The sequence below is a fragment of the Cryptomeria japonica genome, chromosome 5 (assembly GCF_030272615.1).
Source record: "Cryptomeria japonica chromosome 5, Sugi_1.0, whole genome shotgun sequence".
NCBI lineage: Eukaryota > Viridiplantae > Streptophyta > Pinopsida > Cupressales > Cupressaceae > Cryptomeria > Cryptomeria japonica.
In genome coordinates this window covers 26,583,793-26,609,087 of record NC_081409.1, presented here as the reverse complement: position 1 = coordinate 26,609,087, position 25,295 = coordinate 26,583,793, and the positions used below count along the sequence as shown (strand labels likewise).

Below are 25,295 nucleotides of genomic sequence, written 5' to 3'. Positions count from 1 at the left end.
GAAGGAAGCATCTCCTTATATAGAAGACACAATATGAAATGGAGGGATAAGATTGAGAGGTGTAAAAGGAGGTCGGCTATGATTAGAGGGTAGGTAAAAGACATAATAAAATAATGAAAGAGGTCGGTAGTGTATGAATTAAGAGATGAATGACATGTGTCATGGGTAGAAAAGGTTAATGAATTAATTAAATAAATAAAGATTTATTTAATTAATAGAAGAAGTGGGATCAATTAAATAAATAAGATATTTATTTAATTTAGGAAAAAGATAATTTAAATAAATAAATGTATTTATTTAAATGAGAAATAAGGCTAGAAGAGGATAAATGAATTAATTAAATAAATAAAGATTTATTTAATTAATAGAGGAATTAGGCTTAGATAATTAAATAAATAAAATATTTATTTAATTAGACTAGACAATTTTAGGTGTCTACAAATTCTATTGGAATCTTTAAAAGATGCCAAGAAAGGGTTCGATTTAGGGCAAAGGCATAAAAGAGACTTGTACGTGCATTTTTGCTCATTGTGTGTTTTATGATTTTTGGGGAAACGCCTTCTTTGCAGGTCTGCAACATATGTTGCAGGTTTCTTGTGTGGAATTGGAGACGAAGACCTTCATTTCTGGGTGGAAGGACAAAAACCCTTTCACATTCTATCAATTTGGAGTGCTTGAAATGCATTTATTTGTCCAATAAGGGTCATAATCAGAGGTTTATTGACAGCTACAATATTATTTCAATTTGATATCCAGATCTAGGCATAATTGAGAAGTGTTGCACTGAAATTTGAGCCATTTCGGAGCCAGTTGTACCATCTTAGCTAGGTTGTACCATTGCATCTTACCTAGATTTTCAAATAAATTAATTAAGGGGTTTTGCAACAGGGTTTTCATACAAAATTTATTGTTAGCAACAAATTAGAAGATTCCCCATAGTTATTTGATGAAAATAATTCATACTAGAGCTACAGGAGTAAAACAGTGGGTAGAAGACACACCAAATTGGGGTTTCTCTTGGGGAAAGTTAAGAAAGTGCATCGAAATAAGGATTTCTTTTCCAAATTATTTGTGATAATTATCCAGTTGATGAATAAAGCTTTTAGGAGTCATTGGTTGTAGCTAGAGGTGCTTCATTTAGTCATTTCACCAGTTCATGCCAATAAGACTCCCTCTATTCCCAGTGTTGGACTCTTGGTAGGCCATTGTTGGCTTAGTTTGCTGAAGGAAATCATTTGCATTCATTTGTTATTGCTGATAAATAAAAATCTGAAATCTAAAATTAGTTTCCAGTCAATTGTTTTATGTGTTATCATTGTTATTCTTTTTGCATTGTCAATTCCCAAAGCATATATTTCTAAAACACAAAACCTCAAAAAAACGCATCTAAAAACCAGATTTCCAACCGCTGGTCAAAGAAATCAGACTCAGAAATTTATATTAGATTGCTAAAATCAGCACTTGACATCTTTCAATGAGTCCTACCAAATTAAAAAGATATGATTTGTGGACCTTCAAGCTTGATAAATTTGCTTGCACTTGATTCGATCAACCTCTTGGCACTCTCTCACACAACATATGATCTTTTAATAAAGGTGCACATGACTAGAATGAAAATCTCATTACACACATTCTCATTTCTACATTAAAGCCCTAATTACATAATATTTTGGCAATGTTAACAACATAGGATAGATCCTAAACATCTCTATATGTGAATTTAACATTTACAAAAATATTCATGTGTTGGCCCAAAACATAGAAATAATATTAGCAAGTTGCCCACACAACATTTCCTTAACCAAACATGTCCAAATGTGTAATAGGCCAAAACCAATAGCCCACACACTACACTAGAAGAAAGAACATGCCACATAGTTCCCAATGTAGCCTCATCTGGTCCTAATGGTCATCTATGTACTACCTCCAGAGGGTACACTCCACAAGCCACTCTTACATCAAGCCGAAACTACAATAGATTAAATCATTGGCACAATGATACTTCTGTCACTTCAATCTTGTTAATTGCTAAACACCAACTCTAGAAATTCTAGAATTGATGAATCCTATGTATACAAACTCTCCTTTCCAATTGCAGGACATAACTCTCTACCGTGATGCAATGTGCATCAAAACAGGTTACTAGAACAATCTCAATGTCTAGGTAACTTATCTCAAACATTTTGGATCGGACTTTCAAATCACTTCCATAAGAATGAACGAATGTAACATGATACTACATACATTCCTCAACTAATTCCAACCTCATAGAAATCAACTATACTTCTGCAAGTCAAAATGCACCATAAACAGGTTTGATATGACATTACAAGTAATTGCAAACTTTCAAATATTTTGACATCAATGGCCACAACTAGCTAACACTTCTTAGTCATCACACCTTTCAAATCAATGACAACATATGTCCAACATGAAGTAGAATAGGATGCAATAATAGGACATGTAGGGTTTTCGACCAAGACTAGAGGTTAGGACTAGATGATGGAATAGAAGTCCTAAATTCAATGAAACTTTGTAAGAGGGGGGAAAGGAGCATAGGAAGTGTGGTAGAGAAATGCAAGGGAAGGATGGATAACTAGACATCAGGTTGGGATGTATAGGTGGAGAATTGGATGTCCAAAGTCAATTGGAACTATGTACAAGAAGAAATAAAAAGGAAAATAAATGATGAGCATTTTAAAGGTATTTGATATGGAAGTAGATGTTAGAACATGATATGTTAATGGGGTTCTAGATGTCTATATGTGCAAAGGAATCATATTAAGGGAAGTGTAATATAATGTAGATAATGGAAGTGGTATTAGATGATGGAAGTGGACATGGGGAGGAGGAATAAAATCTAGACCTACTTTGAAAGTCCACAAAGGGGAAATATGGGAGATTGCAAGTTTGTGGGAAAGGGAGGGAGTTATAGATGTTCGGATGAATCCTATACAAGGAATAAATTGGAATTGCTATAGGGGAAGGAAAGAATGCAAAGAATCAATGTGGAAGTGGAAATGAGGAGTAAAGGGGAGACAAATGTCTGATTGACCATACAAATATTGCTAAAGGAGGAAATGAAAAATTTGGCTTGATATATTTTACATAGATTATATGTGGGAAATGAGTTCAAGATAGGAAATTGGATAGGAAATAATGTTTGGTAGTCCATGGAAAGTTTGCAACTTTATAATAGTAGAAAAAATTGACTAGAACACTGGTATACTATTTTTTTTTTTTGATTTTTGGTAACTTCCAACAACTAATAAGGATATGAAGGATGATAAGGAACACTACTTGTACAAATTTGACTAATTAAGACCCATACAAATGTTTCTTAAATTGGTTATATGTGATAAAAAAATGAGGTCAATTGCATAATGGGGGATCAGACCAAATACATTTTAGAATGGTAAATCTAGGCACCAACATAGGCTCTAGTTGGTGACATGGGCCTCTTGCAAGCATAATGAGAATCTAACTATACCTAGGAGAAGACCACATAAGTGTAGAAGGAGGGGACTAGGGCAATATAACTTCATTATGACTAATAGAGACCATGATTACACAAAGACAAACATAGAAAAAATATGTATAGGATACAATGGTTACTTACAATAAGTAATGGCATTGTAAATCAATAGCTTCAAAATATATTATGTGAAATTCTCGAGGTAGGATGCACCATCTTCTAAAACTTTATAAGTCCATGCACATGACACATTCTTCTTCTTTTGAGATATTTGAGCAACAACGCCCTATGATGTTTTTGTGTTAGCACATGTCTTAGGGATTGTAGCTTAGGTGTCCTATGTTGATTTTCATTCTCTCCAAAGGGACAATTCATGTTCTCTAGAAAAATATATCATCACTTGGATCATCCTTGAGGTGACAAACTATGGATGCTCAATTGAAATTCATCTCATTGACATTTATTGCGTCCAAACTTGCACCAATGTCTTCCTTGGATATCATCTTGTAATTCTATGGTGCAAACCTCCAATTTTCATCATGAGAAGACTTGTTGACTAATGAATAGGTCACACATGTCCATATTCATTCTTTTGAAGAACAACGATATCAAAAGTAGAGGATGGACCAAAGGAGAGGAGCTGGAAAGGCTAAGAAATATCTAGACTTTTCAAGACTAATGCCTCATGAAGAGCCTCCATGATTTTCACATGTCTTAGCTTGTTCCTTACTCTAAGAGACTAATTTTTCATTCACATCCTTAACAAGAAAAGGAGGAAATGCAAAATTTCTTGATCTTGTTCATTATGGTGCCCCAAGAAAGTCACAACCAACATTGAAGGATAACATGTGCAACAAATTTTTCTCCCTTTGTAGGTTGACCTCCTCCTCATGTAATGAAATATTAGGTACATTTGATTATGTGGAAAAGTCAAGTAACTTACATTGAGAATGCAAATACAAGACATGCCTTGACTACAAGAAGGAATGTTTGGTTCTCCCTCCTCTTTTTCTACACATTATTCTACTGATGGTGAGAATTGGAACAATTGTTCCCTACCATTTAGATTTACTCCTTTTGGAATGCTATGTTCATGAACATTTCACACTTATTTATTTTCATTGCTCATTGCAACACTGAATTTTTCTTCCTCTCTACCTTCTTTGTAGCATTTCTCTTCCTTGTTTTGATTTCTACCCTTTGCTTCTCCTTATTATTGTTCATGTGATTTTAATTTGATCTAGTAGTAGTAGCATCACTTAGTGCATGCTCATGATTATCTCTTAATTGATATCTACTTTAAACTTGCACAATTGTTGCATATGTACTAGATGTTTTATCTTCACATGATAGTTTGGACTATTAGCTTCAACACATGAGTTTCATTTTATGTTTAATATTGTGAGTTGACAACTTATGCTGGTTTGGATTAGCAGTATGCTCACCTTAAAATATTTTATCAAGTGCATCATATTGATCATCCTTAACTTCATAGTGCTCAACATAAACTTCTTCATAAAGGAGTTCTTCCTCTCTACTCACTAAGATAAAATTTGTAGGTTCAATTGCAGCAAGTTGAGCATTTTACAATTCAATTAGAGATTTCTACAATTCAACTATTAGGAATTTCTTATTCATCTTGTTTGAGGTGATTTAACAACTCTTCTTGGTCAATTTTATATCTATATGACATGTTGAAAGAAGTGGGATTTTGGCAAATAATGTGTGCATCATAGGATCAATGCCTATCTCTTCTACCAACAATCTCATCTTCCCTTTTTGTTTCATAATTATACCTCTACATTCTTCTATACTTTCATTATGCTATTCAGTGGATCTTCTAAAGTATAAAGACATTGATCTCTTTAATTAGTAAATGAATTATTTCTACTTGATCTAATTAGATCTCAATCTTGATAGGTAGGTCTAAATAACTTACCATTGTTTTGAGCCTTTCACAATACTCTTTGTCTCTTGCAATGAGCTATAACTTATTGTTCTTGTTAGTATTTTTAGGTTGCCTCCTTCTTTCCCTGTTTGAGTTTTTTGTTGTGCGAATTGATTATGTGTTTGATTTAAATAGAGTCCCCATTGTTCACTTGGAAGAGACAATTGTCTTTAAAAGGTAAAAATATTTGAAGTACCAAACAAGAACTTATTTCATCGGTCACCTTTTTGCTAGTGTCCATTGAAATAGTTTTCTAAGTATGAACCTAGATCAAGACATCTTTGGCAATGATACCATTTTATTGGAATAAGTTGATGAACTATCAAATTACTTGACTCAAACAAACATTTGTAATACTTGTAAGTTGTTGAGGTCTTTAAATTTTTCTAATTGCCTCTTACCCGAAAATGACTAATTCATTCTTGACAATGAGGCCATTCTATTAGCATAAATTGAAAATCTATCAATTTATCCAAATGCACAATTGAAAGACTTATGAGCTACTAAGGTTTTGAAGATGTCTTTCAATCACCTCTTACTTGGAAATAACTAATTCCTCCCTGACAATGTTGTCATTCATCCCTACTAATGTCATTCTATTAGGTCTCAAAAAAAATTCTCACCCTTCCAAAGGGGTCAATCGACTTCAAGGCTGGGGAAAGGTCATTCTTTAAGGGTCAATAGATCAACTTATCAATAAAGAGTGGGTGGTGATAGGCCAATTGGTAAGAGTGAATAATCTCTCCTTTACTTTGGGTTCAACTAAACCTAGGATGGTATTCTTAATAAGATTAATAACAACTAAAGATAGACAAATTGAAAAAACTTGTAGTAGTATCTAATGTCTACTTGGGACCAAAGCTATTACTGGACCGAGGAATAACTTGCTACACATATAATCTTTATTAAGTTGATGAAAACATGCAAGAAATGTTCATCTAAGAATAAAAACACTTGAAACTCTCTAGAGATGTTTTCTTGGGAATAATACTAAATCATGAAATGCACAAAAATTAGCTTCCTACCCCTAAACTACTAATTATAGATGTTTTTTATTTTAAATGCATGTATGATCATTCTTTTTGGGTTGATGTCTTATATTGGGTTACAAATTTGTAGTTTACTTGAAGAAACAACACATCGAGAACACAAAAGAATTTCATTTGTGCATGTACATACACTATAGATATGATATCAAACAATTGAGCATACTTAATAATCCATCTTCAAATTGTAGAATCCACATGTAATTAAAAAAGACCATTACAAAGCTTGCAATGTTTAGAATTCTACAATACTCATCAAATCTCTATTACAATAATACCAGCAAATGTGGCATCAGGGAATCCTAAGCTAGAATTCTCTTGAAAATATACACATGGGGTGATGAAGACATTTAATTATAGACATCATTTAGCAATACACGGTCCTCCTTGTGATTTACAAAATATATATTTTTTCTTTGGATAAGTAGACTTGCATGAGTTGAAACCTTAAAAACTCCTTTAATTCATAGTTGTCTAGACATGTACAAATGATTGAACATTACTATGTGAAATGAACTCATATATATAGTGCTTTGTGTGGTCATTAAATCTTTGTAGAAATTCAACTAAGAACTAGATGTCACTAATATGACATACCAAGCAAATTGAATTCCCACAAAAAAAATTATAAAAATGATGACTTAAATCAACCATGAGGACCATCAACATCTAGAACCCAACAACTTATATTAATGTTGGCATGGTCACCCTCATCCTTCATTATTAACTTTGTAATTGAATTTGTGCCCTTAAAACAAATAATCGTTTTTGGGTGGAAAAATCCTAATTGGGGTGGTTTCAAGATTAAATTGGGCCATTAATGCTAGAGTGCAAGAAGCGATCTAGAGGAAATGTAGAAGTTTGAAGTGGAATAGGATGTGAGAACAAGATATGCAAGATTTTGAGTTAGGGTTAGAGGTCAAAATTTGATGGAGAAAGGATGTCCTAAAATTCAATAAAACTCCACAAAATGGGTGTAGAAAAATGTGGGACTAGACATTAGAATGGTATGTTTGGGTGAAGAATTGGATGTATGAAAGTCAACTAGAAATCCACACAAGAGAAAATGAAAGGCAAAAGACAAGATAAGTATTTTGTAGGAATTCAACGTGAAAGTGTTTGGTGTTTTTAACATTATAACTAGCAATTGCACCTTGGTGTGCAATGGGTACGCCGAAAAGGTGTGGAAGAGCAATTAGAAAATATTTCGTCTATTAATTGCATACATTTGTGCAACACATGAGTTCAATTGGCAGGTCGTTCAGAAAATGATGGTGTTTGTGCAACAAAGCTAACACTGACCTTTCACATGATTAGTGAAGCCCTTTTCTTTGTGGCACCATGCTTGATGCATTGGTGATGTAATCCTATGTGTCGTTGTGCTTGTCATGACACCTTGTGTGCATATTGGTGTGTAATGCAAATGTGAATGTCACTTACAATGAAAAAAATTGTTCATCCAATGTTGGTTCAATTAATATCTTGTGAGAAAGTTTGGGGCATTATATTATGAAATTAAGTGATAGAGAGAGGGGACAAAGAAATTAAGAGATAGATATAGAGATAGACAGGGAGAAACAAAAGTTTGTGTGTGTGAGAGAGAGTGAGATATATAGAAATAAAGATAGGGAGGGAGAGAGATATAGAGATAGAGATAAATAGAGAGGGGAAGAGATATAAATAGATAGAGAGGAAGGAGAGAGAGAGAGAGAGAGAGAGAGAGAGAGAGAGAGAGAGAGAGAGAGATGTAATTTGTAATACAAAATGTCTTGGTTAATCATTATCTTTCTCCACTTCCTTATTCAAAGTTTGTTGCTGGAGATTTGATTTAAGATGTTTATGAAGTGAAATATATTAGACAAATAATTTGACAGAAAGTTTGATGTTCCTTTCCCACTTTATCATCCTCGTGTAGGGTGCCAATTAATTCTATTATCTAATCCTTAGATTCTCAAGACCCACAAGTGCATATTCAAATTCTTGATGTCTTTCTCATAATAAGCAATGAAATCATTTAGCATCATATCTTTAGTCTCACACTCTTTACTATACCTCATCTTTCCCAAAATAGTCACCTCCTCACATTCTTCCTTACTCTCTTGAATTAAATTCTTATCCTATCCTCATCACAATAAAAGACACCATTAATTTTAGTAGAGATCAGATGTGAAAATAGAAAATGAAGCCATAAGAAATCTATAGGTTGTTAAAGGATTATCTCAAAGACCAAATTATATATATGATGAGATGTGAATATAGAAAATCAAGCCATAAGAAATATGTAGGTTTTTAAAGGATTATCTCAAAGACCAAATTATATATACCGTGGCACTAATTACTTATTAAATCCTACTGATATGAATTCTAAATAATGAGTTTAAATGACAATAAACTCCCATTTTGGCGTAAGTAGGTGGCAAAGGTTGTCGAGTTTGGTCTTACACACGCCAATTGCATTTGCTTGAATGTTTATAAAAGCTTTTTCAACAAATCTATTTTGTTCATATCCTGCAATCATTGCAATCAATGAAACCACATTTCCGTGAGGCATTTTGTCAAACACTTCATGTGCCTTGTATATGCATCTACATTTTGCATACATGTCTACCTAAGCATTTCCAACCATAATATCTAACCAAAATCCCCTTTCCATTATGTTGTTATGAACATCTTGTTGGCAATGAACCATCGTCCCTCGCGAGGATTCATGACATGGTTTAACAACCTCCTATGGATTCTATAAGTCTAGTGATTGTATCGGGCATTGATAGGTCGATCTTTTGGTGCAACGACAACCTTAGCTTGTAACAAGTGGTATCAGAGCTTGATCATAGGTTCAAATCATGCAGGGTGCAGCGAGTGACGCTGGGAGGTAAAAATCCCCCTTCCCTATGCTTTGATGGATGTCCATACCCTGTTCCAAAGCTCCCAATTTGGCACAGGGAGGGAGGATATCGGCAAAGATTTTGTAGTTGGTTTTGTATTGCTTAAAAGTTTCTAAAGCCTTATCAACAAATTTGTCCCTTCCCTATACTTTGATGGATGTCCATACCCCATTCCAAAGCTCCCAATTTGGCACAGGGAGGGAGGATACCGGCAAAGATTTTGTAGTTGGTTTTGTATTGCTTAAAAGTTTCTAAAGCCTTATCAAAAAATCCGTTTTGTGCAACTGTAACATCTGATAAAAATCCCCCTTCCCTATGCTTTGATGGATGTCCATACCCTTTTCCAAAGCTCCCAATTGGCACAGGTAGGGAGGATGCTGGCAAAGCTATGGAGTTCTAATTTTACACCTACCAATTGAATTTGATTAAAAATTTCTGAAGCTTTATCAACACATCCATTTTGTGTGTATCCTGCAATTATTGTAGTCCATGAGATGGCATGTCTTTTAAGTCATTTTGTTAAACAGTTCCCTTGCCTTGTCCATTCTTCCATGTTTTATATATATGTCTATCAAACAATTTCCCTCTACAATATCTGACAAAAAGCCGATGAATACCCATACCCTGTTCCAAAGATCCTATATAGGCATAGGCTGGGATCACGCTAGCAAATGTGAACTTACTGGGTTGGAATTTCGACATAGGCTGGGATCACGCTAGCAAATGTGAACTTACTGCATTGGAAACCTGTTTGTTGCATATACTGAAAGAGTGTGACTGCCTCGTGAGGATTGTGAGGATACCCGTATCTTCTGTATGCTTCTATAGTCGTATTCCATGAGGCGTTGTCTTTGTTCTTTCATGTGGTTAAACACTGTCCTTGGCACACATGTTAATAACCTTATTAGGGAAAGTTGTGCATGTAGCAAAGGCAAATTCCTTGTGAGCGAGGAAATGGGAGGAAAGAGTGGATATTTTTGTCTTGTAAAAAGGGTGATGTTTATTTTTCATATGCTCCTCTACATTCGGTTCCAAATTCAGTCGTTCACCTGGTCCAGATGCATTGGACTCTAGAAGTGTTTTCATTGTACAAATTTCATCTATGATTTGTGTTTGGATTGGAAATACTCGCAACCCTTTCATGAAAAGGAAGGCAGAAACCTCTGCTTTGCAACTTGTAAGGCATCTAAGGCAATAGAAGACCGTTTCAAATCGAGTGTGAAAAGTAAATAAATTTTTCAATTTTAAAAAGAAACTGATCACCCCAGCTCATGCCAAAATGGGAGATTGGAAACAAAGTTTGAACATCCATCTAAGCGTAACTGTAGGATTTTGTCAAGATCAAGGGCACAATGAAAAGCATAAAAGAGAGACAATAGAATGACAAGAACAAAACTGTATTCTCATCAATATGCAAATGATCAACTGGATTAACCAATACAATGAATATAGGCCTGCTTATATAGGCAAGGCCATATGGATGTATGAGCACACAATTATGACATGTGGCTCAATGAGAAACAAGGGTAGGTAAGAAATACTAGGGGTAGGTAGGAGAAATAATATAATATTCCACAAGAGGTGGATAACCCACCGAATGTGGAGTGTAACAGCAAAATAAGACCACAACAGGTGGAATTTCTCCTACAAGCTCTATCCCTATGTGCACACTTCCCTAAGTGTCTCAAATCCAAACTACGAAGAGGTGCATTATCCTAAGTTAACTTAAGTAAAGTGTAATAATATCCAAAATGAATATTTATTTACACCAACACCCCCCCTTAAGTGCAACTTAGGGGAATGAAGACTCAAGTCAACAATGCAAGATGGGTCCCGCCTACTAGGCCATGATAGGTACCCATGTACAAAATGCAAAAGCAAATAAAACCATGCAATGCAATCTCTCACAAACGGAGAAAGGGAGAAAACCCAGTGGGAAAAAACTTCCCCCCAAAATAGAGATGAAAGAACAAAAGACTCTCAAAGAAGAAGGACACAACTTCAAAGAGGAAAAAGTCCCCCCCATAAGAGAGGAAGGAGAAGTCAGCTGACCCCCCCTAACGACACATCTCGCACCCCCAAGAGAGCTCGCAACTGCTGGAACTTACTCTCGGTGAAAGGTTTGGTGAATATGTCAGCAACCTGCTTTGCTGTAGGACAATACTGCAAATCAATGACCTGCTCCTGAATGAGCTCTCGGATATAGTGCATATGAATCTCGATGTGTTTGGTCCGCTGGTGCTGGACCAGGTTCTTCGAGATTGCAATAGCACTCTGATTGTTGCAATGTAGAACTGTTGGCTGTGGAGTGGTGAATCCAAACTCTATGAGAATCTGCTGGAGCCAAATGGTCTCAGTCGCTGCGTTAACAGTGCCTCGATACTCAGCCTCAGTCGAAGAGAGAGAAATAGCATGTTGCTTCTTGCTCTGCCAACAAATGGGGCCCGAACCAAGGTGAAAAATGTAACCAGAAGTAGACTTACGATCATCAAGATCGCCAGCCCAATCGGAGTCTGTGTAACCAACCAAGCGAAGTCTTGTGCCTGCTGCATAGTGAATCCCATAGTGATGTGTACCCTGGATGTAATGAAGGATGCGTTTGGCAGATTTCCAATGAAGCTCATGTGGTTCCTGCATGAAGCGAGAAACCATGCCAACTGCAAATGAAATATCAGGGCGTGTATGGGTCAAGTAGATGAGACTACCCACAAGCTGACGATACAAAGTGGCATCAACTGGTGGAGAAGAACATTGAGCCTCAAGCTTTACTCCTGAAAGAAAGGGAGTTGGAGCAGGCTTACAATCAGCCATATGAAAGCGTGCAAGTAGATCAAGAGCATACTTGGGCTGCGATAGTGTAATCCTGGAAGGTGACTGTGAAATCTCTATCCCGAGAAAGTAGTGCAAAAGACCCAAGTCAGTCATAGCAAATCTGTCATGCAAAGCAGATTTGACCCTGCTAATGATGAATGCGGTACCCCTTGTAATGATCAAGTCATCAACATAGAGCACAAGTATCAAGTGAGAGTCATCCTGTCGCAAAATGTAGACATTCGGATCGGAATGACACATGGTGAACCCTGTGGAGAGAAGAAAGGAATCCATCTTGGCGTACCAAGCCCTGGGGGCCTGCTTAAGGCCATAGAGAGATTTCCTTAGTCTACAAACCAAGGAAGTATCCTAGATGAAACCCTGTGGCTGCTCCATATAAATCTCCTCATCAAGATCACCATGAAGAAAAACACTCTTCACATCCATCTGATGTACAACCCAACCATGAGCTGCAGCAATAGCAAGTGTCAAACGAATGGAGTTCATCTTGGCTACGGGTGCAAAGGTCTTTGTATAGTCAACACCTGCAACCTGAGAGAAACCTTTCGCAACAAGCCTAGCCTTATACTTATCCACACTACCATCCGCTACAAACTTGGTCCGATAGATCCACTTACATCGAACCATCTTTCTCCCCTTAGGGAGATGGACTAAATCCCATGTGTTGTTCCTCATCAAGGAACTATACTCTTCCTCCATAGCTTGGTCCCACTCAGGAACCCCTGATGCTTCCCTAAATGTCTGTGGATCGGAAGCGGTAGCAATGAATGCATGTGGTAGATCCTGATGCTGTGATCGAGTTCTCCGTGTATCTGAAGGATCCCAAATAAGAGAACCCGCAGACTCAAGTGTCTGTCAAGCCCAACGAGGTGGAGGTGGAGGTGGAGAACGAGGCTCCTCAACTGCAAGTGGACCCTGCGGAGGTGTAACCCTGCGAGTCGAAGTTGAAGGAGTCTCATCATCTGAATCACTAACATCACTATCCATAATGGAAGAAGGTGGAGGAGGTAGAGAGGCTAAGCTAGGAGAGCTTTCCTCAAAGTGAACACTCCTCTCAATGAACACCTCATGTGTCTCAGGATCCATCAATCGGTATGCCTTAACACCCTCAGGATATCCATCAAATATGCAAGGCCGACTCTGAGGTTCCAATGCCTTGCGTTTCTGTGGAGGTATGCGAGCCCATGCTGGACACCCAAAGACTCTGAAATGTCTCACAATCAGTTTCCTACCAGCCCAAGCTTCAAAAGGAGTAATACCTTGCAAAGCTTTGTGAGGAACCCGATTCTAGATGTGTGTGGCACAACTGATAGCCTTTGCCCAAAAGGTGGGATCAAGAGAACGTGCATGTATCATACAGCTAGCCATTTCTTTGAGAGTTCTATTCTTGCGTTCTGCAACCCCGTTCTGCTGTGGAGTGTATGCGACAGAATGCTGAAGATCAATCCCCTCAAATGTACAAAAATCCTCAAGTCTTTTGTTCACATATTCCCTTCCATTATCTGTGCGAAGAATCTTGACCACTTTCCTAGATTGCTTCTCCACACGAGTCTTGAAGTCCTGAAATATGTCAAATACTTCACTCTTATGAATGAGAAAGTAGACCCAAATAAAGCGGGAGTAGTCATCAATGAAGGTGAGGACATAGCGGGCCTTGCTAAATGAAGGTGCTGGAAATGGACTTGCTACATCGCTATGAACAAGTTGAAGAACTTCCAAAGCTCTCCAAGCTTTCCCCTTATCAAACTTCTCTTCGGGATGCTTGCCCATGGAACAACCTGAACATACACCCTCTGAAAAACTGATTCGAGGTAGACCTATGACCATGTCTTTAGTGTTGAGCTGCTGAAGATAGCGGTAGTTGAGGTGACCAAACCGTTCATGCCATAGCTTACTTTCTGAATTTGAATGAGTAAGCAAGGCCCTAGAAGGTGAGCTTGGCACAAAGTGGGAGAATGAATAAAGCCTTGAGTTGTCATTGACTTGTCCCACTGCTACCAAGGCATCATCATCAAGTTCCTTTACCACAACTGAATCTAGTGTAAACTCAACCTTTTTCCCATTCCCATAGTGAGTGATTTGGTAGATAGAGAGAAGGTTGGTAGATAAGTTAGGAACATAGAGAACATTCTCAAATCTTCCATCATCCATGTCAACTGAACCTTTCCCTTCAACCTCTACTTGTGTATCATCACCTATGTAAATGTGAGGTACCTTAGATGGCTCCAATGAAGAAAACTGCTCCTTTGTAGAACCCATGTGATATGAAGCACCTGAGTCAAGTATCCATTGCTGTGAAGAACCTGTTGTAGCCACAAATGCTTGCTCTTTTCCCTTAGACTGTGAGGAAGAGGAAGGAGATGAATCCTTCTTTGTGTAGGCGGATGGCAAGTTGATGTTGTTTTTCTTAAGAAGATTAGTTAACTCATCAACTTGCTTTGCGTGGCATCGATGCTCATCATGACCATACTTCTTGCAATATGCACAAGGTTGTGTAGACACCCAAAATTGTCATGTTTAATTAAATAAATATTTTATTTATTTAATTATCTAAGCCTAATTCTTCTATTAATTAAATAAATTTTTATTTATTTAATTAATTCATTTATCCTCTTCTAGCCTTATTTCTCATTTAAATAAATACATTTATTTATTTAAATTATCCCTTTCCTAAATTAAATAAATATTTTATTTATTTAATTATCCTACTTCTTCTATTAATTAAATAAATTCATTAGCTTTTTCTACACATGACACATGTCATTCATCTCTTAATTCCTACACTACCTACCTCTTTCATTATTTTGGTATTTCCTCTACCTACCCTCTAATCCTAGCCGACCTCTCTTTTTTACACCTCTCAATCTTAACCCTCCATTTCATATTGTGTCTTCTATTTAAGAAGATGCCTCCTTCATTGTCAAACCCTAATGACTAATGACTAATGACTGATTTTGGAGTACTTGGCTACACTACGATCCTACTTGCAACCACATTCCGTTCTTTGTTGAGCTCTTGTGCATATAAAAATCTGAGAGCAAATATATCAAGCAAGATCAATGGAGATAGGAAGAATGGAGATCAAAACCCTATTGGACATGTGATGGTATAATCTTTGTGATTTTGAGTTATTTGCATTGTCTTAGGTAATCTTCATATGTTATGGTGGATCTTTGTTGATTGTTAGGCTAGGGTTTTGTGGTTGGATTCATTTAGCCTTTCAATATTGTTATTATTGTTATCCATTTTCACCATAAACAGGTTGTTTATCCTTCTTAGGTGGTGTCCCCTTCTTGGAAGAGGATGAAAAATCGCCTTGTGATGGAGAGGATGATTGTCCTTTTTCCTGTTGTGACTTAGACTTAGAGTGCTTCTTCTTCTTGTTGGAATCTTTGCCTTGACTTCCTTGATTCCCTTGATTTGCCACCAAAGCCCTGGACTTTGAAGACTTGAGAAGTCCCATGTTCAACAACTTAGATTGTTCCAATATTAACATTTATGTGAAAGCATCAAATGAAGGCATAACATAGGAACTCCCCACTATCAAACGATGAGTTTGGAAGCTAGACACAAATGCTGCATATTCTGGTGCAAGCTTGTCCAACAAGTTGAATATCAACTGAGCATCCCTTTTGTCAATTCCACAATCCTTAAGCTTTGCTCTTAGCTCATTTGCTTTGGTGACATAATCTTGGATTGTATCAAAACTCTTGGGATCCAAGTTGGTGAGCTCATTATCAATTTTATAGCCTTTGATTTCATCAACTTGACCATACAATTTCTGAAACATATCCCAAGCCTCTTTGATTGTTGTACACTTCTCAATGTGAAAAATGAGGTCATCTGATACATACTTGCACAAAGTTCCAAGAGCCATGCAATTCTTAGTGAGCCATTCTAATTGAGCATTAAGATCAGCCTTAGGATCAGGTGGTGTTGCTATTGTTCCATCTATATAATACGTGAGACCCTTTTCCATTAATTTACTCCATACTTTAATTTTCCATGATGCATAATTATGTGGAGTTAAAGGTGGAAATTTATGAGGACTCATTGCAACAAAAATGAAAGAGCACAAAAAGAGGCACAATCACACAAGACAACCCCCAAATTCACTCAATCAAAGAACCCCCCCCCCCCAAAAAAAAAAAAAAGAAGAAGTGATGATTTGACACTTTATAATTAGTGCCTATACAATGGGCCACTTGCAAAAGATGGCAAAGTGGACTTCTGATTACAATTTTACAACTGCCTCAATAAGGCCAAAAGAAACTCAAACTGATAATGCAAAAGATTTAAATTAAGATCCAAGCACATTACAAGTACCTAATAGGCCAAATAAGACCAATATCTGAAAGTACAATTTTCACTCAAAATCTCTGAAATCTGATCATAGATTATGAAAGTAGACAAAAAAACATGCACTTTAAAAAAAAACAGCACCTGAAAAGAAGGTCGTATGAGCTCAAATGAGGCCTTTGAAGTTGTAGAATTGAGGATTGGACAGGAACAACTGAGAGAATCCGAAAATTCTGAAAAACCTGTGCACCAAAATCAGAAAATAACCACACCACTGCGAAGATCACGAAATTTTAGCCCATTTCAAAAAAAATTGCACAAAAAAAGGAGCAAAAATGAGCAAGATATGGCCTTTCAAAGTTGGACTGCAAAACTGAAAAGCTCAATGGAGAGGGGGTCAAAAAATTTCAAAAGTCTGCTGATGTAGCGCTGACGTCAGCAATTTACGAGCTTAAATTTGACGGTCGTATGACCGTCGTGAAAACTTCACCTCCCTGCTGATTGGGCGTCCGTACCGTACGGACTGCTGACGTGGCGCGGTGACTGGGGAGCTGACTGCTGACGTGGCGATCTGCGTCAGCTCTGCGTGGCGGGTGACGTGGCAGCTGACTGGGCTGCGTGTGTGCCGCGTGGCGGGGTCTGGGCAGTTGAATGGGCGTCCGTATATGCCGCGTGGCGGGGTCCCGACAATTGACTGGGCTCCGCGTGGCGAGTTGGAGGCATAGCGGCCGGCGGGTGGTCTGGGCGGCCGGCGAGAGGAGGTCTGGGCGGGAGCTGGTGGAGCCGTCGGTGTCGGTGGACTGGGCCGGTGGCAGCAGGGTACCGGAAGACCAGTGCGGGCGTCGGATGATGGGGACTGCACAGGTGTCGACGTCAAACGAGAAGCTGCACGGGTGGCGTCAGCGGACTGGTCCTGCAGCGCGGTACTACGACGACAATCCAACCTGCAACAGCGCAGGGTACGGAGAGCACGGGGGGGGGGGTCAATGGACCCCCCAAAAAACAATATATTTTTTTTTGATCGCCTTTTTTTTTTCAAAATTTTTTTTTTCGGAAAATAATAAAAAAAAATTTCGAAATCCGTACGATAATAGCCAAAATGGGGAAAAAAAAATTCTCACCAAAATAGGTCGACTTTATAGTCGAAATTCATGGAAAAGGCCTCCTGGATTCAATAGTGATGTCCAAATCGCTGTATGACACCTCAAAAAATGAAGATCCCCAAATCCGAAAATTGAAACCTCCAAAATGTCTCCAAAAAACTAATCAATGAAGCCCTATAAGCTTTGATACCATGTAGGATTTTGTCAAGATCAAGGGTGCAATGAAAAGCATAAAAGAAAGACAATAGAATGACAAGAACAAAACTGTATTCTCATTGATATGCAAATGATCAATTGGATTAACCAATACAATGAATATAGGCCTGCTTATATAGGCAAGGCCATATGGATGTATGAGCACACAATTATGACATGTGGCTCAATGAGAAACAAAGGTAGGTAAGAAATACTAGGGGGATAGGAGAAATAATATAATATTCCACAAGAGGTGGATGACCCACCGAATGTGGAGTGTAACAGCAAAATAAGACCACAAAAGGTGGAATTTTTCCTACAAGCTCTATCCCTATGTGCACACTTCCCTAAGTGTCTCAAATCCAAACTACGAAAAGATGCATTATCCTAAGTTAACTTAAATAAAATGTAATAATATCCAAAATGAATATTTATTTACACCAACAGTAACAGATAAAGGAATTAGTTTAGGTATTGTATTTGCGACTACCCTAGTTGACAAAGCCAGGGATATGTGCCCTTAAAAAAATACCCTTTATTTATTTTATTTAAACTGCAGTAATAGTAGGAAGTCTCTATAAATCTCTGCAATAGTTTTCAATTGTGTGATTCTTGTGTAAATTGATGGGAAGTAAGCAACTATTAATGCTGGAAGCTGCACCAGACGATTTGCAGTCAAAGTGGATTGGCAGCATTTCAGACGAATTCATAGACGCCCTGCCTTATATCGACCACGACTATGCAGACCCCAAAGTTAAAGCTGAGTTAATGCAAAAAAAATCTTCTTCCTCGAAACTGTATTCTGCTGCCAGCGCTTACATTTGAGGGCGTCCGTATTCAAAGTGTTTGTATGTCGAAAAGTTGCAATGTAAAGTTCCATCTCTGAAAAAGCCTACTGCGCTGTCCACTTAAAGCTGTAGATGAAAATGGAGGGTACTCATTCCTTCAAACGTCTTGCACTGCTTTAAAGAACATATCAACCATCGATGCACAAAATGAGGATGTCCACTTCATATTAGGAGACGCCTTCGGCGTAATGAGCTTACTAATTTTGCCGAGTTCAATTTCAATGTTTTTAATCCACTATTAATAATTGTTTGTTCACCCCACAAGACAACATTACAGTCTCCCCGATTCCCTTCCCCTGTTTTAGATTCTATTCATAACAATCAGTTACAGAGTATTTATATTTGTGCCTGTCTTGTATGTGTACGAGAGATATCAGTGTAAAAATCTTCAGAACTTTCAAAAATATCAAAATTTGACAGTCTTATTGGTTGCCATAACAAATTGAAATGAAAATTCCCGTTTCCCCAGTACAAATTGCACAAATTTAAACAACAAAAATGTAACAAGGGCTGCACATATAATCTTGAGCCTTTTAGGCTAGACAGAAAACTGATACAACTATTGCACACATTGTATAGGCAAATATGATGCTGATTACACAAGTACCCAAATATTTCTCAACCAGTGTCCTTATCCATGCTCAAATCGAAGGATTCTTCCAACTATTATGAAGATGAGAAGTTCCACGTTCCTTCCAGTACCAAATTTACGGTCAGAATTCACAATCTTCTGCTTTGTAATACAGATATAACAGCATGCTAATTTGATTTTGCATAGGAAATAGAAGTAGATCTTTACAAAACAGAACAGATTGCTAGAAGACCCTTACAGATTTCAAATAGTATGTATGGATAATACTTCGGTGACATGTAGTTGGCAACAAGAACATCAAAGATTGGAAACCCCATACACGGAAAGATATCAACATGTAAGTAAATTGACCACAAAGCTGAATAAATCTGCTTGACATGAAGAATCATGGAGTCACTGTTTATACCAAAGAGAGTAAGGATTCTACCATATCAAAATATACTTCCAGAGTGGCACCGCTTTGGACCAATTACATCTTGCCTAGATGGTGCCCACTACCTGCATGAACGGGCATTGAAGTGCATATAATTTATGCACAGTGATGCGACATCCTATGGACTGTAACACCAAGAATTACAAGTCAAAAGTAAACCACAGCATGATATGATGTTAGATTTTGCAATTGGTGTTCCAATGAATTGGAGATGGAACCCTCTTGATAGCTAACTTGGCTTGAAAAAATGGAGCTTTAAGCCACTGTCAACAATGCTCCAAACACCTCCTATTGAGAATGCTATGCTGAGTATGACACCAAATATACCAAGTCCCCAGTTTAAATACCAGCTAGAGCTGTATTTCTCAGGCTTCTTTATCATAATCCACATCAAACAAGGGTATGCAAAGGTCACCGTCAATGTGATCCCTCCAAGCAAACCAGCTAAGCTATTGAGGAAAGGAAATGCAACCCCAAAAAAGAATCCCATGAATGTGAAAACCATCCGGAATCCACTTCGAACCCACAAGGGGCATGGCTTGTTGGCCCAGCCGATGTATGAAGCTTCAAAATCATCAAAAATTGGCATAGCATAAATTGGGAAGCTGGTTAGGCAATTGATAACAACTAGAAGAAATGTTAGGCCCAAAAGTCCCCTTGAGATATCCTGATTATGAAATCCATATAAAGCATTCAAAATTCCTCCTTGTGGTATCTGCATTTACACCAACACTGCATTCAGATACTAGCAATTGCGTTGCAAAACCTGTAATCATATATTTTGTTATTGATCAACATGTTAAACTAAGAAAAATAAACTCACAAGGTTTCCATAGGCCCAATATCCTCCTATTGCAATAGGGAACAAGCAGAAGGCAATCAGTGTATAAGCAACCTTAGCTCCTCTCCACATCGGTACATGGGCTGGATGCTTAAGACTTGATGGCATTGTTGCCTACATTCTCACAGGGGAAAAATCTGATCAGGTGATATCATCCATGAAACATCCATCCTAAAATTCAAAAAACCTCAATATAACCTTGAAAACCAATATCCAGATGTTAGCCAACATTATGGGACCTTTCAGAGCTTGTATTTCAAAGTATCATACAATTCAGTACAAAAAGAGAATGCTTATACTGATTTTCAGATGCAAACAAAACTTGTCCCAAGGTTCTAGATACTAAATGCTACAGCGGTTTAAAACTGCAAAAAGCATCTTTAACATGAGGTTTCAATTGTTGTAGATGCTAGCTTTGGATTACCCCTTTTTTAAGCCCATGAATATAATTGAGGTGGAATCCTAATGAGGGAAAAAGGAGACTTGCTTGCCATAATAAAGTAGGACTATAGCAAACATTGTAGCACATGCTCCTAGTCTCTTAGTATGAGAAATGATTAGGACTACAGCGTGTCTGCATATACAAGGTATGCAACTGAACGGTCAGTCTTCTCAAGATATATTATTATAATTTAAAATATATTAGCCTGATTATATATGCACATCAATAGAAGGATATAGAAGCCGATAAAAAATTGAGCCCAGATCAATAGAAGGATGTAGAATTGACATGATCTGGCTTTCCTCTTTTTGAATGGAGGGTGTACTTGGCATAGATATCCAGGAAATGCAAGGTTTCATACCTGTACTTAACAAACATCCTTAAACAATATGTACTAAAAGAGAGGGTAAAGAAAGTTCTCACCTGAATCTCAAGAGCAAGATTGTGGCCTCTGAAGGCAAAAGTTATGGCACCCAAAGCATTCAAGATTGTGAAAGCTGATGCAACATCAGATTTAGCCCTGACAGGATCATAAGATACGTTTGGAGGCCTAGGCTGGCTTACTGACAAAACCCAAATCATTGTGCAGTATGTGACCGAAGTTGCTGCTCCAATCAAAGAAAACCATGCAATGGAGTTGAGATTGGGAAGCTGTGAAACAACCACAGCAAGGCAGGTAAACACCAAATACCACTCAACTGAAGATAATGGATTGGATTCACAAGTTGGGCCACAAACAATTTGGAAAAACAATTTCAGTGAGCCCCCAGCAACAATGATCAGTCCCATTGCAGTGCCACCTGATAGATACAGGATTGGAAAAGTGGAGAGCCAGCCACCCAATTTCTCACCTGGAAAATTAGCAAATTTTACACAGATCAAGCCCCCCTCTTTCACAGACAATATAAGATTATTAAAAAGAACACAGAAGGATCCCCTTCTTACAAGTGCAATACATCAAGAAGATTTGGTTGTCTTCAATATATTCAATCGACTAAGACTAATTGAATACCCACATCTATTTAGAGGACTCCTCTAGCGTTATTCATTTGTATGTCCAGAAAGAAGAGGAGGGATTCTATGTAATTTGATTTGATAAAGAAAACAAAAAGATATTTGTCATTACCAAAAGCAGCTTTAGCAAGTTCCCCATATCGATTGTAGCGTTTTCCAGGTACAGATTCATGCAATCTTACAAGAAGCCACAGTGTGTATAGTTGCCAGATATAAGCAACAACTAGAGAAATAATTCCCCATGTCCTGAATTCATTCAACAGCACAAAATCAATTTGGCCTCCAAAATATGCATAAGAATACCATTCATAGCAAAGAAAGAATTGAAAACCATCTACAAGATTCAAAGGACCTGGCCGATCTGACTACTTGTCAATTCAAGAGGGTTCACTCACTTGTTTACTAATGCCTCTAAAATCCTTAAAACTTTAGGTCACTATCATAGCTTTTAAACTTCATGACACCTAGTAATTTGAACTTGTTGCACCAAGAAAAGGGGCAGAATCAAAACCAGTCTTGCAGGGTCACATGCATCAGTCCGAGGGGGATTAAAAGAACATATCCTTTCCAACTATTGATCAAAATGAAATATAAGAAGAATTATCTTGTACCCTCCCAGATATTAATTGTAAACTTCTTCAGTCTAGACCATTCAAAAGTATTGCAAAATAAAAATGGAAAAGCAAAACACGGGCACAGAAGTCCTTGAATGGCATAACCTTTCTAACTAGTCAAAAGAAAACAAACGCACATTTGGTAACCCGGCTCACTTGCGAAATTTGTAGGGCTCGGTTATTTTTACTGGGAAAACAGATATCAGAAATGAATAACACATGCCTTGGTCAGCCACAAATTTCATTCTCTGTAAAGTTTATAGGGCTTATCCGTTCAACCCTAAGGAAAAGAAAAGTAGCCTTGCTGGATCATCCATACATCTGCTGAAATACAGAAAGCCTGAACATCCCAGATAGGTGACTAAGAAGAAAGGAGAAATAAGGATTTCAATTACTTTTAAAATAGCAGACACGACTATGCAACTCTGGGTGAAAATAAAAGAATGCTTATCCTGCTCAATCACTGATAACCTTCTTCACCATCCAATTGCCAGGGAAAAAAATAGTAGAAACATCTATTACTTATAAAATTATCAGAGACAGAACTCTATGCAAAAATCATATGATTTGCCAGTCCGAGTAAAACAATAAAAGAAGAGAAGACTAGCCTTTCTGAACCTCTAATACTGCTATCCCAGAGCCAGACCAATCCATTTGGGTGTAAGAAAACAAAAGTAAAGGCCTATTTTGACCATTCACAGAGGATCAATACCTGCAAAACTTTAAGAGCCTAGCCATGACAACTCAACAAGGCCAAAACTCAAGAAGAGGACGAAGAGGATTATATTCTTCTTTAAATTCTAAGGGCTTGCTTATTCCAGCTATAATTGGAGAAGAGTAGAAAAAGACTTATTTAGACACAGGAATCACTACCTTGAAAATTCAGATGGACTAATTACTCCAGCTCACCAAGAAATCAATATAATACAACTCTCGGTTGATCCTCCCTAGCCTTCTTAAACTTCAAAGGGCCTGACCATATAATAAGTTGCAAGACTGGAAACAAAGAAGAATACTAGTGGGTTTCCTGTAACCAGTGACAGTTTTAACCCTAAGTAAAGTTTAAATTGCCTATCCATCATAACAGAGATTGAAAACAAAAAGAGGCCACCTTTGGCAAAATTCCACATAGTGCTCTTAAAGCTCTGAGGGATCGGACATCCCACCTAGTGAAGAGAAAAATTGGGACATCAGCCTTGATAATTAAATATATAACATGGTCTAAACTCAATCAAAACAAAACAAGACCAGCCTGAATCAATAATCATGCCGATATTGAAATTCCAAGGGCACAATCATCCCAACAAGTAGAAAACCAAATTATGAAAACGAAAGAGAGAGATAGAGAAATAGACCCTCCCTACGAAAACCAAATTAAGAAAACAAAAGCGATGGTTTTCTTTGATCATTCACAGATATCTGACCCTGAAATTCAATGGACATAACCATTCAATTCAACAAAAAATTCTTCCCAATAAGCTTAATTATCCCATATTGCTCTTATTTTCAAATGATTTCGCCTGGCATTATAAAGACAAAAGATCCATGCTTTATCAGTCACACACACCAGCATCTAAAATTCAGATGTCTTGGCCATTACGAAGACAAGGAGGCATATTTCATCAGTCGCAGACGTCACCACTAAAATTCCAAGAGTCTGGTCATTATAACTAATGATCATGCAATAACATTAAAACAAAAATCACATACCATCCAAGAACTGTGAAGGAGACAGGCAGCACCAAGGCCTGGAATCCAATCCCTGCATTGAGATTATGAAAGGCCGAATAATAGGCATTTCCATTTCTGGATTCTGTAATGGGTAGCCAAGCATCTTGAGGATTCAACTTTGTAAGATGCCCGACATCCTCTAAGTAAGTCTTCATGTTGACCAGCACCCTCTTCATGGGAGCCCCAATTGGGCTGAGAGAAGGGGTCCATGGAGTCCTTGGAGTCTTGGGAGTCCTGGGAGTCCTGGGAGTTTTGGGTGTCTTCAAAAGGGGAGACCTTGACATGGAAGGAGATGCAAGACCAGAAGGAGGCCTTGTTCCAGTAGGTGTTATTGCATGTGAATGTGCATTAGACATCTGATTGCTGTGATAAGGAGACCTTGTGCCACTGGGTGTGCCACCTCCCCTTGGAGTCTGAGGAATTGACACAACCTCTCTTATAACTTGGTCTCCTCCATTCCCCTCCTCCATTTCTGATTGTTGCTCTGTCACAACATGGTGTCTAAAGCTGGCTTCCTGGACATCTCTTGATCCAGCCATGACTCTCAACTATGATACGATTGTGGGTATACTTCAAATATATAGATCTATGATGAAAATGTGTGCGTACGCATTATTTATGTTCTTCAAAGTTCAAGCACTGTGCTTTCAGAGGTTGTTGGTACGTGGGTACTCACCATCTTAATGTAGTCTAAGAACTGGATAACAACTCGCTGGCTGCTGCATTGACTTTATAGAAATCAGTTGTAGGTATGTACAAAGCAAGCTCTCTGCTGGTGGGTATACTTTTTTCCCCCAGAAATTTACTTTTTACTATGGGTATACTAATTGTATATATACATCATGTTCAAATTCCAACATTTTGTACATGGGGGCTTGCTTCTTTTGAATAATTAACTTGTGGATATATATTTTCGATGTGATCTATATGTGGCTTTACATAAATTATTATATTCTTCCATAACAGCTTTCTGTACACATCGGTTGGTAGGTGGGAA

General features: G+C 37.7%; 1 protein-coding gene across 1 annotated transcript; it reads right to left on the bottom strand.

Moving 5' to 3' along the window:
- Positions 1 to 19,115: 19,115 nt before the first annotated feature.
- On the bottom strand, positions 19,116 to 25,036 carry LOC131033657 (lysine histidine transporter-like 8). Its single transcript, XM_057964922.2, has 5 exons — positions 24,278 to 25,036; positions 22,066 to 22,199; positions 21,363 to 21,790; positions 20,480 to 20,611; positions 19,116 to 20,371 (listed from the first exon to the last, which is right to left on the bottom strand). The coding sequence occupies exons 1-5, from the start codon at positions 24,835 to 24,837 to the stop codon at positions 19,886 to 19,888; spliced, it is 1,740 nt and encodes a 579-aa protein (XP_057820905.2). The 5' UTR covers positions 24,838 to 25,036; the 3' UTR covers positions 19,116 to 19,885.
- Positions 25,037 to 25,295: the final 259 nt, after the last annotated feature.